This window comes from Orycteropus afer, unplaced genomic scaffold (assembly GCF_000298275.1).
Source record: "Orycteropus afer afer isolate SDZICR_OR568_19922 unplaced genomic scaffold, OryAfe1.0 scaffold00099, whole genome shotgun sequence".
Taxonomy (NCBI): Eukaryota; Metazoa; Chordata; class Mammalia; order Tubulidentata; family Orycteropodidae; genus Orycteropus; species Orycteropus afer.
Genome location: NW_006921686.1, coordinates 2379671 through 2392787, shown reverse-complemented (window position 1 = coordinate 2392787; position 13117 = coordinate 2379671). Strand labels below are relative to the sequence as shown.

The 13117-nt window shown below is 49.9% G+C and overlaps 1 protein-coding gene across 1 annotated transcript in view; it reads left to right on the top strand.

Annotated features, from left to right (window-relative positions):
• Positions 1-12528, top strand: part of SAE1 (SUMO1 activating enzyme subunit 1) — an 86134-nt gene extending 73606 nt beyond the window's left edge. Inside the window, exons 8-9 of the mRNA XM_007942876.2 lie at positions 8819-8888; positions 12436-12528. Coding sequence (XP_007941067.1) covers positions 8819-8888; positions 12436-12528 — 163 coding nt within the window. The remainder of the gene's footprint in view (positions 1-8818; positions 8889-12435) is intronic.
• The last annotated feature ends 589 nt before the right edge of the window (positions 12529-13117 follow it).

Genomic DNA, 13117 nt, shown 5'->3' with positions numbered 1-13117 from the left:
GTCTCCCTGCACTGCTGATTCTGGTGAACTTGGTTGGTTGATATTTGAGGAATAACGTTAACGAGATTCCCTTCCTTCCCTTGGTCCTTCTTTCTTCCCTTCTTCTTGAGACCTCATGTAGACACTGGCTGACTCCTCTGTTCTAGGACCAGCAGAGGTCTTGGAACCAACCACTCAAGAGAGCCCTGGAGCAGAAAGCCCTCGCTTAAAGGAAAGCTGCAGTCAACAGGGGCCTTTTGGAAGCTGGCAGTGTGTGAGCGGGCTAATGTCACTGCAGGCTGGGATGTGGTCCCGCTCAGGCCAGCTCAGGGGACAGCTCCCCTAATGGGGAAAGCGGGTTCTGCCTCCGCAGGCCTCCCAGCCGGGCAGTCAGCGCAGCCACAGCTCCAAAGCTTCCCTGGTGGTGGGTGCCGGGCTGTGACCGTGCAGCCGAGTGACTAATTTGGGCACTTAGAGTGTTGAGCGGCCGGCTCTCTTCACCAGTGAGAGGCATGGAGGCCCTGCTTCCCAGAAGGGGCAGCCACTGTGTAATGAGCTGTCGTCTGATTTGCTTTCTGTAGTGTTCCTTCCTTTCCACTCCCGCAAACGCCGCTTCCCCATGTCTACGTGCTGTGCACTCAGGCGGTCCCATTCTAGTGCCCTTCAAATAAGAGGGTTTGGCCACCTCTTGAAGTCAGCTTGGGCAGGCGACATGCCTCCTGAGATGGGCTCAGGCGCTGCCGCCACCTCTGAGGAGAGAGCTGTGCACAAACCTGCGTCCTTCCCCCGTCTGCGTCCGCACGTAGATGCCTCGCTGTCCTGGGAGCATTACTGCTTTTCTGATTTTGAAAGTGACAGGTGTCCTACCCAGAAGCACCGGGGGAAAGGGAAGGCTCCCCCGGAGTCCTCAGCACTGAGAGAAGCAGCCGGCACCAGCATTTTGGACTCCAGCCTCAATCTCTTCTCTGTGCACATACACTTACGCGTTTCTTTCCTCTTTAATAGGAGAATGGAATCGTACTGTCCATGCTTTTTGAGAGCTTTCTGTTTTCAGTATGACGTGAACCTGTTTGTCTCTGTAAATACAGATCTAGAGCCTTGCATAAGGACTCCTGGTGGTGCAGTGGTTAAGCCCTTGGCTGCTAACCAAAAGGTTTGTGGTTTGAACCCATCAGCCGCTCTGTAGGAGAGAGATGAGGCAGGCAGTCGGCTTCTGTCGAGATTGACAGCCTAGGGAACCCTGTGGGGCAGTTCCTCTCTGTCCTCGAGGGGTAGAATGGACTCCATGGCAGTGGGTGTGGGTTTTTGGTAATCCATGCTTCCAGATATATGGTTATTTGTTTAACCATGCCTTTTTGGTGGGTGTTTAAATTGTATATAGTTTTTCACTATTATAAACACTTACAAACGTTCATAATTTGTAGTATTTAACATAACTTGGTTGTTTTTAAATTGCATAATTAATGTATTTGAAATGAGATAGTGCAGGACCAACTCAAAAATGAAAATGGAAACTGCCTAGAAAAAAACACTGACCATTTAATTAGTGTTACGTCTTTTCAGACGTTTTCTATCATGAATCTACCATCATCAAGTCTGTTTCGACGCATAGTGACCCCAGAGGGCAGAGCAGAACTGTTCCACAGGGTTTCTTTCCTTTTTTAAAAAAAAACAACAACAACACTTTTTAATACCATTTGAGTGAAATTTTACAAAGCAGCTGGGTTTACATTCAGCAGTTCACATACACTTTTTCTGGTAACACTGGTTACATTCCCCGCAGTGTACCAGCTCCCTTTCCGCTTCCTCCCTGTGGTCGCCCCTTCCCTGTCTTCCTTGCCTGTGCCTTCCTCCCTGTCCTTCTCCTCTCACAGGGTCGGCTCTTCTGAGAGCGCACTGGCCTCCTGGTGTAAGTGTTCACCTGGTCGGTCTGTCTAGTGTTTGGCTGAGAGTTAAGCCACAGGAGTGAGTGCCATTATTCCAGGACCAAACAAGGACTCAGGGCCATGGTCTCAGGGGTTTCACCAGTCTTCTGTCAGACCGATAAGCTTAGTCTTTTTTATGATTTTGAATTTTGTTCCACATTTTTCTCCCTCTGTATCTAGGGTCTCCAGTTTTGTTCCCTTTCTGAGTGGTTAGCATGATGTCCTTCTCCAGAGACTGGTCCCTCCGTACAGTAAAATGTATTCTTTTTGATTGTATAGTTGTGTGTATGTGTTGGGGTTTTTTTGGTAGTTGTCTTTGGGTTTGTTGATTTTGTTGTTTTTAGGTCTATGAATTTGACTAAAAGCATTGAACTGTATAACCACAATAAAGATCCGTAACAGTCCATCACCCCTGAAAACTGTCTAGTGGGCCCTGTTGTAGCCCGCTCCCCTCCCCGCCCACGGCCACGGCCCTGCTGTCTGCTCTCGCGGCTTGGCCTTTCCGTAATGCCATGCACCTGATTCCTGCGTGGTACAGCCTAGTCAGTCGGGCTGCTTTTGCTTCACATTGGAGATTCATCGATGTTGTCCGATTCAGTAGCTTGTTCCTTGTTCTTACTAAGTAGTAAGTAGTCTGTTACATGGATATACCATAGTCTGTCTCTTCCCCAAATGAAGTACGTTTAAGTTATTTACAATTTTTGACCATCATAACTAAAGCCGTTAAAAACAGTGACGTGCTTGTGTGAAGTTTTCGTTTCTTTTGGGTGTATGTCCCAGCGTTGACTGGGTCATGTGGCAACTCTGTGTCAGTATTTTATAGACACTTTTCCAAAGTGTCTGTACTGTTCTATGCACATTTCTACCAGTGATGTAGGAAGGTTCTAATTTCTCCACATCCTTGCCTGTAGTTAAATTTTAGCCCCAGTAGGTGTTAGTGGAACCTCACTGTGGTTCTGATTTCTATTTCCCCAGTGACAACTGATGTTGAGTGTTGTCTCACGTGCTTACTGGCCATTTGTGTATCTTTGGAGAAGCTTCTGTTCAGATCACTTGCCCATTTCCTCACTCAGACTCCTTATGTATTTTGGATGCCTGTGGCTGGCGACTGGCTCTAGCTCATGGCAAGGCCATTTATGGCGCAGTGGCACGGCTCCGTAGGCTTCCTTGGCTGGGCTCTCTATGGAAGCAGATCACTGGGCCGCTTTCTTCATGGTCCCACCGAGGAGGGTCAGCCCACCAGCCCTTGGATTGGTGGTCGTGGTTATGTGCCGTCGAGTCAGACTGGACTCATAGCGACCCCTCCTTGGGTTTCTGAGGCGGAATCACTACGGAAGTAGATTGCCCAACCTTCCTTCCGAGGAGTGGCTGGTGGGTTTGAACCGCCAGCCTTCTGGTGAGCAGTCAAGTGCCTTGGGCACTCGTCAACTGCAAACCATTTGTGCCACCTGGACCTCTATTCTGGATACAGGTTCCTTATGAGATGTGCCATTTGCAAATAAATACCTTCTCCCATTCTGTGGGTTTGATTGTTACTTCCTTCTGGTATCCTTGGTAGTAAGTACGTAAGTTTTTAATTTTGACAGAGTCCAGTTTATCTGTTTTCTCTTGTCACACGTGGTTTTGGCATAATATCTAAGAAACAGTTGCCTGATCCGAAGTCACAAAGACTGACAGCCATATTTTCTTCGAATAATTTTACAATCTTAACATTTAGGGATGAGATCTATTGTTAGTTAATTTTTGTACCATGAAACCTGCAAAAGCCAGACCCTGTCAGAGAAGGAAACCACAAATATTTTCCACTTTGTTCAAGTGACAGAAAAGTGGTAAGACTGCACCTTATCAAAGGCAGAGAACTCAGGAGACCTGGGACCCTATCAAGTTCCTGCTTTCCTGGGTTTCACTGTATGTGCTATGAGGTAGGAGTCCGACTTCCTTTTTTGCTCATGGAGATCCAGAAGTCGAAGCACTGTTTACTGAAAAGACTGTTACCCTCCATGGAATTATTTTGACGCCTTGTTGAAAATCAGTTGACCGTAAAAGTATTAGTTTATTTCTGGAGTCTCAATTCTATTCCACTGATTTGTATGTCTGTCCTTATGCCAGTATCACACTTTCTTGATGATTGTAGCTTTATAGGAAATGTTGAAAACAGGGAGGTTTTTGGTTTTTTTTAAAGATAGTTTTGCTGCCTGGATCCCTTGCATTCCCATGTGAGTTTGAAGATCAAGTTGTCAGTTTCTGGGAAAAAAAAAAAAAAAAGACAGCTGAGATTTTGATAGGGATTGGGTTGAATACATAGTCAATTTTGGAGTATTGCCATATTAACTTTAACATTAAATATTTTGATCCATGAACATGGGATGTCTGTTCATTAGTCTTTAATTTTTATATACAGTGTTGGAGTTTTCTATATACAAGTCTTTCACTTGTTTTGTTAAATTTGTTCCTAAATAATAATATTCTTTTTGATTCTGTTGCAAATGGAATTGTCATTTTAAATTTCATTTTACAGTGTTCTTACTAGTGTATAAAAATACAATTGATTTTTGTACATGATCTTATATCCTGTAATTTTGCTGAACTCACTTAATAGTTTCAGTAGTTTTTCTGTGCATTCTCTGGGATTTTCTGTATATAAGGTCATGTCATTTGTAAATAGAGATAGTATTTATTACATGTTCCTTTCCAATCTAGATGTCTTTTATTTCTTTTCCCTTCCTTTATTGCCCTGGCTAGAACCTCTACTACAGTATTACAGTATTATATAGAAGTGGTGAGAGCAGACATCCTTGTCTTGTTCCTGATCTTAGAGGGAAAACATCCAGTCTTTAACACATTTTTTGGTTAAACCAAAAACCAAAAAACCAAACTTGTTGCCATCACTTTGATTCCGGCTTACAGCAACACTGTAGCACAGAGTGGAACTATCTCATAGGGTTTCCAAGGCTGTGATCTTTACAGAAGCGAAGTCCACACCAGACCTACTGCCGTTGAGTTCATTCCGACTCACAGCGCCCCTAGAGGACAGAGTGGAACTGCCCCACAGGGTTCCCAAGGCTGAGACCTTTACAGAAGCTGGCTGCCACCTAATTCTCCAGGAGAGCAGCTGGTGGGTTCCAACTGCCAGCTGTTTGGTTAGCAGCCAGGCACTTAGCCACTGTGCTGCCAGGACTCAAGTGTGATGTTAGCTGTGAGTTTTTCATAGATGCCCTTAATCAGATTGAGGACATGTCCTCCTTTTCCTGGTTTGTTTAGTGTTAGGATAGTATGTTGGATTTTGTCAAATGCTTTTTCTGTATCCATAAGATTATGAGACAGCTACTGTTCTTTATTCTAGTAATATGGTATATAGCATCAGTGAATTTTCCAGGGCTTTGGTCTGGTTCAGTCACAGGCAACATAGTGAAATCAAAACAGACCCGATTTTGTAAAATGTGGGTGCACTGCAGTGATAACTGGGACGGGAAAATGACAAGTTGAATCCGTGAACTGGCATCAGAGACTTGGAAGAAGTGTGGCAAGCACTTTCAGGAGCCTGAAGTGGGAGATTGGATCATTGCCAGCAGTGTGGAGAGCGACACACATTCAAAGCAGCACCGTTGGTTGCCATATTTGAGCAAGGCACCGTTATTTCTGACTCTGCCAGTTAAGAGATTTGAATGCTATGAGAGGCGCACAGTACTCTTGTCCCAAGAAGTGACTACTACCTTGTCCCTTGTCAGTTCTACTATATACCTGGAAATTCTTACAGAACATACAAATACACTTGTAGAAACATTGTCTGTCAACCCTACACATGGTCATGGGCACGCTCCCCTCTGCATAGACATACCTAATAGTTCAGCTTGTCTACCCGTCTATCCACCTGTATACCCATGTTTGCCATCACTGACAGTACAGTACTCTGCACAAAGGTTCGTCTTTGTTGTCTGTACCTCCCATGCACCTCTCTATGTCTTCCTCTTCCTCAGTGCCACTGTGTTGGTCACTCACATTTGGTACATTGCCCTTCCCTTCCCCAAAATCAATACTTGTCTCTACCTATGTAACGTTCCTTCCCCTCCCCTCCCACCCTTAGTAACCAACAAAGAAAGTTTCTTTCCGTAGTTAAACCTTTCCTTGACTTTTTAGAATAATGAACTAATACAATATTTGTCCTTCTGTGATTGACTGACTTCACTCAGCATAATGTCCTCCGAGTTCATCCATGTTATATGGTGTGTCTTGCAGATTCTCTATTATTCTTTAGGGTTGCATAGTATTCCACTGTGTGTATGTACCATTCTTCTGCTGATGGGCACCTAGGTGGTTTCCGTGTTTTTGCTCTTGTGAATAGTGCTGCAATGAACATGGGTGTACATATATCTGTTCTTGTCCTGGCTCTCACTTTTTTAGGATATATACCTAGTAATGGGATTGCTGGGTCAAATGGTATTTCTTACTCCAGCTCTCTAAGGAATCGCCATACTGCTTTCCACGGTGGTGGTGGTGTCATTTTACAGTCCCACCAGCGCTGTATGAGAGTCACAATCTCCCCACATCCTCTTCAGCATTTATTTTGTCTTGCTGAGCTTTGCTGTTAGTGCTGGGGCAAGATGGTATCTCATTGTTGTTTTGATTTGCACCTCTCTGATGGCTAATGCACCAGCAACTCCTCGGAAGGCAATCTACTTCCGTAGTGATACTGCCTTGGCAACCCAAGGAGGGGTCGCTATGAGTCGGGTCCGACTCGACGGCACATAACAACAACAACAACAACAATGGCTAATGATCATGAACATTTGTTCATGGGTTTGTTGGCCACCACAATATCCTCTTTGGTGAAGTGTCTGTTCATGTCTTCTGCCCATTTTTTAATTGCATAACCCCTTTTTTAAAAAAAAAAAAAACACATTTTATTTTTGTTGTTGACAGTATGCACAGCATAACATACACCAGTTCAACAGTTTCTCCCTGTCCAATTCCGTGATGCTGGTGACATTCTGCAAGTTGTGCAGCCGTTCTCACCCTTCTTCTCCGAGTTGTTCCTCCCCTGTTGGTGTAAACTCGCTGCCCCTAAGTTTCCTGTTGTCCATTTGATCCCAGATAGATCTTAAAAGAGCACAGCACTCCAGGCAGACATTCTTTTTCACCAGTTAAGCTAAACTATTTAGTTTTAAGAAAATTTCAGGGGATATTTTTGGTTTAAGATTGAAAGATTATCTCAGAGATGTATAATCCTTTTATATGTTGCTGGTTCAGTTTGCCAATATTTTGTTGAGATATTCGACTTTTAAGAGAAGAAAAAGTAGGCTATTAAATGATGTAGTGTGATCACACTGAATATAGGTGAATTTTTCTAAAAGGAGGTATTTCCCCGTTTGATTGTCCTGAATAGTAGAATTCTAAGTGTGGTTTTTCCTTGGAGAGTTGGCTCTGTTCTGGAGTTGGGCGGTGGACTTCTGGAACTGGAAGGGACTGTGCCGCTGTGGTCCAGCCAGTGCGAGGGGTTGGAATGGGTGCACCCTTTCTGGAGGGTGTTTGGGCAGTAAGTATCAAAAGCCAGCCATTCTATATTTAGGCATTTGCCTCAAGGAATTACTTGAACACCTGTGCCAACCAAGTGCTTGCTGCGTTGAACAGCTGAAATACCCATCTGTAAGGTGCACAGCCGAATGATAGTCACATTAGGATATTTGAGTTGTGCTGAACTACACTTGAGACCACTGCACCTGGGACTGTCCGTTTCTGGGTTTACATTAACGTGTGTATACCTGGAGAAGCAGGAAGGGCCGGTGTTGGCTGGACGTGTAATGTGTCCAACCCCCAAAGACAATTAAAGATCAGCTTTATAAAGATACTGATAATGAAAGGCAATAATAATGAAGATGGGGGGAAAAATACTCAACTTAGGTCGGGACCGACTCCCAATAGAGTGTCAGAATGGCACTGCCTGTGCAGTGAAACGTGTGAGAGCTGGAATTCGGCAGGGCCGCCTTGTTTGTTCAGATCGTGCGAGTTTTTCCCCTTTGACAGGGTACAGTCTTAGCACTTTTGTATCATTTTGGTGGAAAACATTTTGAGTTTTCCTTCTCTGACTGGTTTCTGCCTTATACAGGTTCTGGCTTTAGCAGGTTTTACTGTATTCGGCCATAGCATGAGAAATGTCTACGTGCACACGCTGCAGAGCGTGTGGAAGGTGTGTGCCACACTGGGAAGGCTGGAGGTGGCCCGGTGGGCAGCCGCCTCAGGGAAGCCTGGCCTGGAGCTGCTCTGAGTCTCGGCTGGCACCTCCGTGTGCAGGCATGGGCACTGGCCCGGCCCGTGTCCTCTGCGGAGGGAGGTAGAGGAGCATGCTTGCTCCCAGATGGTGATTGGAGGCAGCAGGTGACGGTGGCTGCTGAAGGCTGCCCTCCGGATGCCCCAGCCTGGCCCAGGAGGCTGCCTTCTGTGGGTAGCTGCGACTTTCTGTGCTCCTGCTTTCGTTTCCGGCCCCAAATTTCCCAGGCCGCCTACATGTTAATACAAGCCTGCTCCCTGGCATTCGTCTGCGAGTAGCATACAGAGCCCATGGCCCATTATGGCTGAGGAGAGAATTGCAGGAATGTGACCGGGGCATTGAAACATCTGATATTTGTAGACCTTATTTTTAGGAAGCACAGATATAGTCTTTCCTTAAACTTAAAAACAAAACAAAGTGTTGTGAAAGGGTGCCTGTTCCCCAAAGTTCAAAGGTCTTTCCCAGCCCTCACTAACCCCTAGATCTGATTTCATTTCCACGCCTGGATGCCAGCATTAGCTTTGCTGTGCGGATTGACTCCTGGTAGCAGGAGATGTTTGGATGTTTGGCTGGGGCCACTGCTGAACTTTTCCAGATGGCCCCAGCGTGCCTGTCTCCACGGCCCCATCTCACTTACCCTCTCTTTCAGGAACTGCTTCTCCGAGATGGCCCCTGTGTGCGCCGTGGTCGGCGGCATCTTGGCACAGGAGATTGTGAAGGTAAATGTCACCATGGGGCACAAGAGAGTCGACCCGCTGCAGTGCAACTCTTGTCAACAGACCAAGCAGAACAAAGGGCTGTCCTGGGAAGCGGACCTGTCTCCCATCCTTGTTTCACCCCTCCCCTTTTCTTCTGTCCTCCTCTCCCCCCCACTCGGTCCCATCCTTATCGTCCTGTCCTGGGGGCCCTTCAGCTCATGTCCCAAGCCTGGCCCACCCTCTGCTGAGCTCAGAGCCGGGCATAGTGCTGATGACTGTCCCCTGACTGTATGTCACTTACCTGGTGCTCATGACATTTGTTTCTCACAGTATGTGAAATAGGGGCAGTCACTGTCCGCATTTCAGAGAAAATCGAGGCCTGGAGCAGGAGCTCCCAACCCGAGATTTTAAGCACAACTGGACACTATCTCTGCATCCCCCAGCCCACTGGCAGCAAGCCCCTTGTTCTGGTCCCCACACATAGGTGTTTATACAGCTGAGCACAGTTGCACATGAACTGTCTCAGGGCCCCGTGAGGCCCTGTACAGAGCAGTCCCGTGACACATGCTACTGTCCCTCTCGGAAGGGCAGCCTGTCCCCTGGGGTCCCCTCACCAGGAGCTCGCAGTCTCTTCTGAGTTGCTCCCAGATGACTTGTGTTGCTAAACTATGGCGTGCCCCCAAATGTCCTTTCTTTGGGAACTTGGTGACTTGCCCAGAAGTGTTGATTTTGCCTTTTGCGGAGCCTTGGGTTAGGGTTAGGCTACATTAGTGTATTGGTGGTTGTGGTTTGTCCTTGGCATTCACAGGGCAGAGTTGGGCCTGATGCAGCGGTTTCCTGAGTCCATTGTCTACCCAGTGAACATGGAGACCCAGCTCCCACTGCTGCCTTCAGTTGCTCAGTTGGCTCTGGAGACACCTGACTGAATTTGATGGTCCTCCCTCCTCCTGAGGCTCCTGTTGTCTCCTCTCTCCTGATCCTTCTCTAGACCAGCTCCCCTGCCCCAGGTCCACATGCTTCTCTGTCCTGGGCAGTGGGCACCACAGAGAAGGGAGAGGCCAGAGGAGGTGTGTGATGGCCAGGCCGGGCCTCATCTCAGGCCTTGGACTGAGCCCAAAGTGAGGGAGACGTGCTGTCAGTGGGTGCAGTCTGAGAAGTTGGCGGTGGCTGCCCAGAGCAGAGCGGTGAGAAGGCCGCTTGCACACAGACTGAGCCGGAAAGGCCACAGTGATTCGCAGGCCATAAGGGGACGGGAGCCTGTGGAGTCTCTCGTAACGGCAGCAGCAGGAAGCACGTGATGTTTACTGGCACCTCTGTGCAGCCGACTGCGTGCTTCGCGTGGAGGGGCTTCTCTCGGGGGGTAGGAACCGTGGGACTCCTGGCTTAGGGGGAAGGGCCGTGGGGCAGGAGAGTTACCAGGTGGTTACCAGGCTCGTCAGTGGCCCGGCCAGACCCTGAGCCCACAGTGGCCTGGTTGCTCAGCCTGTGTCCCCACACTTGGCTGTCCTGTCTCGGGTGCTCCCCTAGACGGTACCTTGCTCAGAAGCCCTGAGCCGCCAGCCCTGCGCCTCCTCCAGAAGCCCCTCCCGGCGCCCTCCCCCCTGTGGTTGCCATGGCCTCTCTGCATCCCAATCCTCGCCCTCACGCGGCCCCTCCTGCTGCTGCTGGGGACAGCTGCTGCTAGCATCTTGTTGCCGTCTGTCCCGGCAGCCCGGGGACTCTGCATTCTTGGTTGCTGGGTGTGTTTGGACCTCCCTGCCCCCACTGTGCTCAGGAAGCACTTTACCTTTTGCCCCGTGCCCACCCTGTGCCCTGCTCTCATCTCCGCCACTTACTCCGCTTTACTTAGCACCAGGCCTGCCTGCAGCCACTTGGCCATAGGGCCCCATGGTCGGAGCACTGAGCTCTGACCACCTCTGGAGGACTCGTTAGGAGGTGGAGGGCAGCCGTGGGAGTCTGTCCCCGAGAGTCATCTTATGCCTCCACATTCCTCATCCTGCACCCCCATCCCCTGTCAAGTTTGCTTCCGTCGTCTAAATTGTCCTTCCCTTCCGTCCGGCCCTAGTGCCCTTGGCAGGTCCCTCCTGGCTCCCTGCTGTTGAACGTGGATCGTCTGCTGGGGCTGGCGGTTTGGGATCCCCAGATACTGGTAAAGGGCCCTGGACAGTAAACAGCACCTGTTTGCAGGCCGTTCCCACATTCCAGGCACCTCCCACGCCTGATAGCCTTTCATCCCCACCAAGGACCGGCAGGGGGACGCTGCACGTGTGTCTGTCTGGGCAACAAGCTCAAAGGCGTGCCCAGCCTCCCAGTGGAACACTGGGTTCTCCCCCAGAGCACTCCTCTGCCCAGGCCCTTCATGCACCCAGCCTGGCCCAGCCTCACTGCCTGCCCACCTGTGGGCATCGGCCGCACAAACTGGCTTGCTCTGGCCCCTGCAGCCCTTTCTGCCAGCCCTTGGCCTGGAGTGCCCCCTGCTCCTCCCGCCACCTCGCCTGCCTGCCATCACGATTCATGCTGCCCGACAGATGACAGCTCAGGGACCCCAGACAGACATTCCGCGTCCACCTTAATACTGATCGTTAAATATATCGTGTAATTGTAGGCTCGAGTACAAATCAAATCAGAATACCCGTCTAGTCTTGAGCACTCTCGGGCCAGGCACAGTGCTAACCGTATCCTTCTCACCAGCTCCGTGTGGGCAGAATCCTTACTGCTGACGCAGGCCCCAAGACGGTGGATGCCCGGAAGTTTCTGCCACTGCACAGATAATCCCCACTCGAGGGGGCGAATACCTGAAATGGACTGGGCTCAGTGCTCATGTCACAGTGCTTAGGGCATGTGTGTGTGTTGAAATGAGGTCCTTCCTTATGAAGAACGAGCGTGGTGCTCCCTGGAATCCTAGACCCAACCCAGCCACCAGCCTTGGCGATGTCCTCTCAGTGGTAGTTCCTGGTGATGTCTGCTGATGCCTGTGAGCTATCTCCCCGAAGCATGCAGGCCTACTCACGGCTCAGCATGTCATTTCAGGGAGTCTCACCCCATCTTCACAAGGCCTCTCCTTCTGTTGACCCCTCCTGGGACCTCTGGGTCCTAGGGCCGTCCTGTGAGAGGCAGGTGAGCCCCCGTCACAGCATTGTGTGTCCTTGATCAATGCATCCCTTTGGGTGACAGAGGTGGCCGCCCAAGACCAAAGAAATGAATGACTGCCTTCACCATTTGAATAGTTGTACATAACCGTTACTGCTATCAGCCCGGCAGCATTTCTCTATGAGGAGCCGTCTTTTAGATGCTTGAAGGCCATCCTCCAGTTTAACCCTCCAGGATAATACATGTGTTATTCTTGCTTTACAGGCAGAAAGTGGGGTTCAGGGAGGTTAAATGAGCTGCCTGAGGGCCCACAGCTGGGAGGGAATAGACCAGAGGGTTGTGACAACCAAAAACGTCTCAGACGTCGCAGCATTGCCCCTCGTTGAGAGCCACTGCTCTGGACCGCGCGTCGAAGACCTTTGCTCCCGTTTTGCCCCTTTTAGAGCCCTGGACTGACCCCTTCTGGTTTTCTCGCCAGGCCTTATCTCAGAGGGACCCTCCTCACAACAACTTCTTCTTCTTTGATGGCATGAAGGGGAGTGGCATTGTGGAGTGTCTTGGCCACAAGTGAACCGGAGACCTGGCAGCCCCGAGATGCTGACCACGGCATACCCAGGGATACTGCCTGCCCCCTGCCCCCACAAAGGCACCTGAAGCCAAGGACCAGTACACACCACTCCCTGCACATGTGGAAATGGTGCAGGTGTATGGCTTCCACTCACCAGCAGCTGCTGAACAAGGCTCGGGACTGGCTGGCCCCATTCCGGCGCCAGTAGGCCTGCCGGTTCCCCTGAGTGGTGATCACCTCAGGCACCCCAACACCTCCCCACCTGCGTCCCGGCTTCCCCCGGCCTCTGGGCCCGGGACCAGCACGCCTTGTTGCCTAGGAGCTTCTTGCCACCTGCCTGACCTTCCTCCCTGCCTGCTGTCACACAGCGAGGAGCGTGACTTCAGGTGGGGAGTAGGCCCAGGCCCATTGGAGCCAGAGTGCCCGGATTCAGCAGGTGCCTTCGGAGAGGGAACGGCCCGGCGGAACGTGTCTCCTCCACAGCTAGAGAGCCCCACAAACAGCAGGTGCCATCTGCTGGGCTGGTCTGGAGGTGGTCTTTCGGATCATCGGAGTGGGCCCGGCCTTGGGAAGGAGGGCTGTGTGCCTGAGC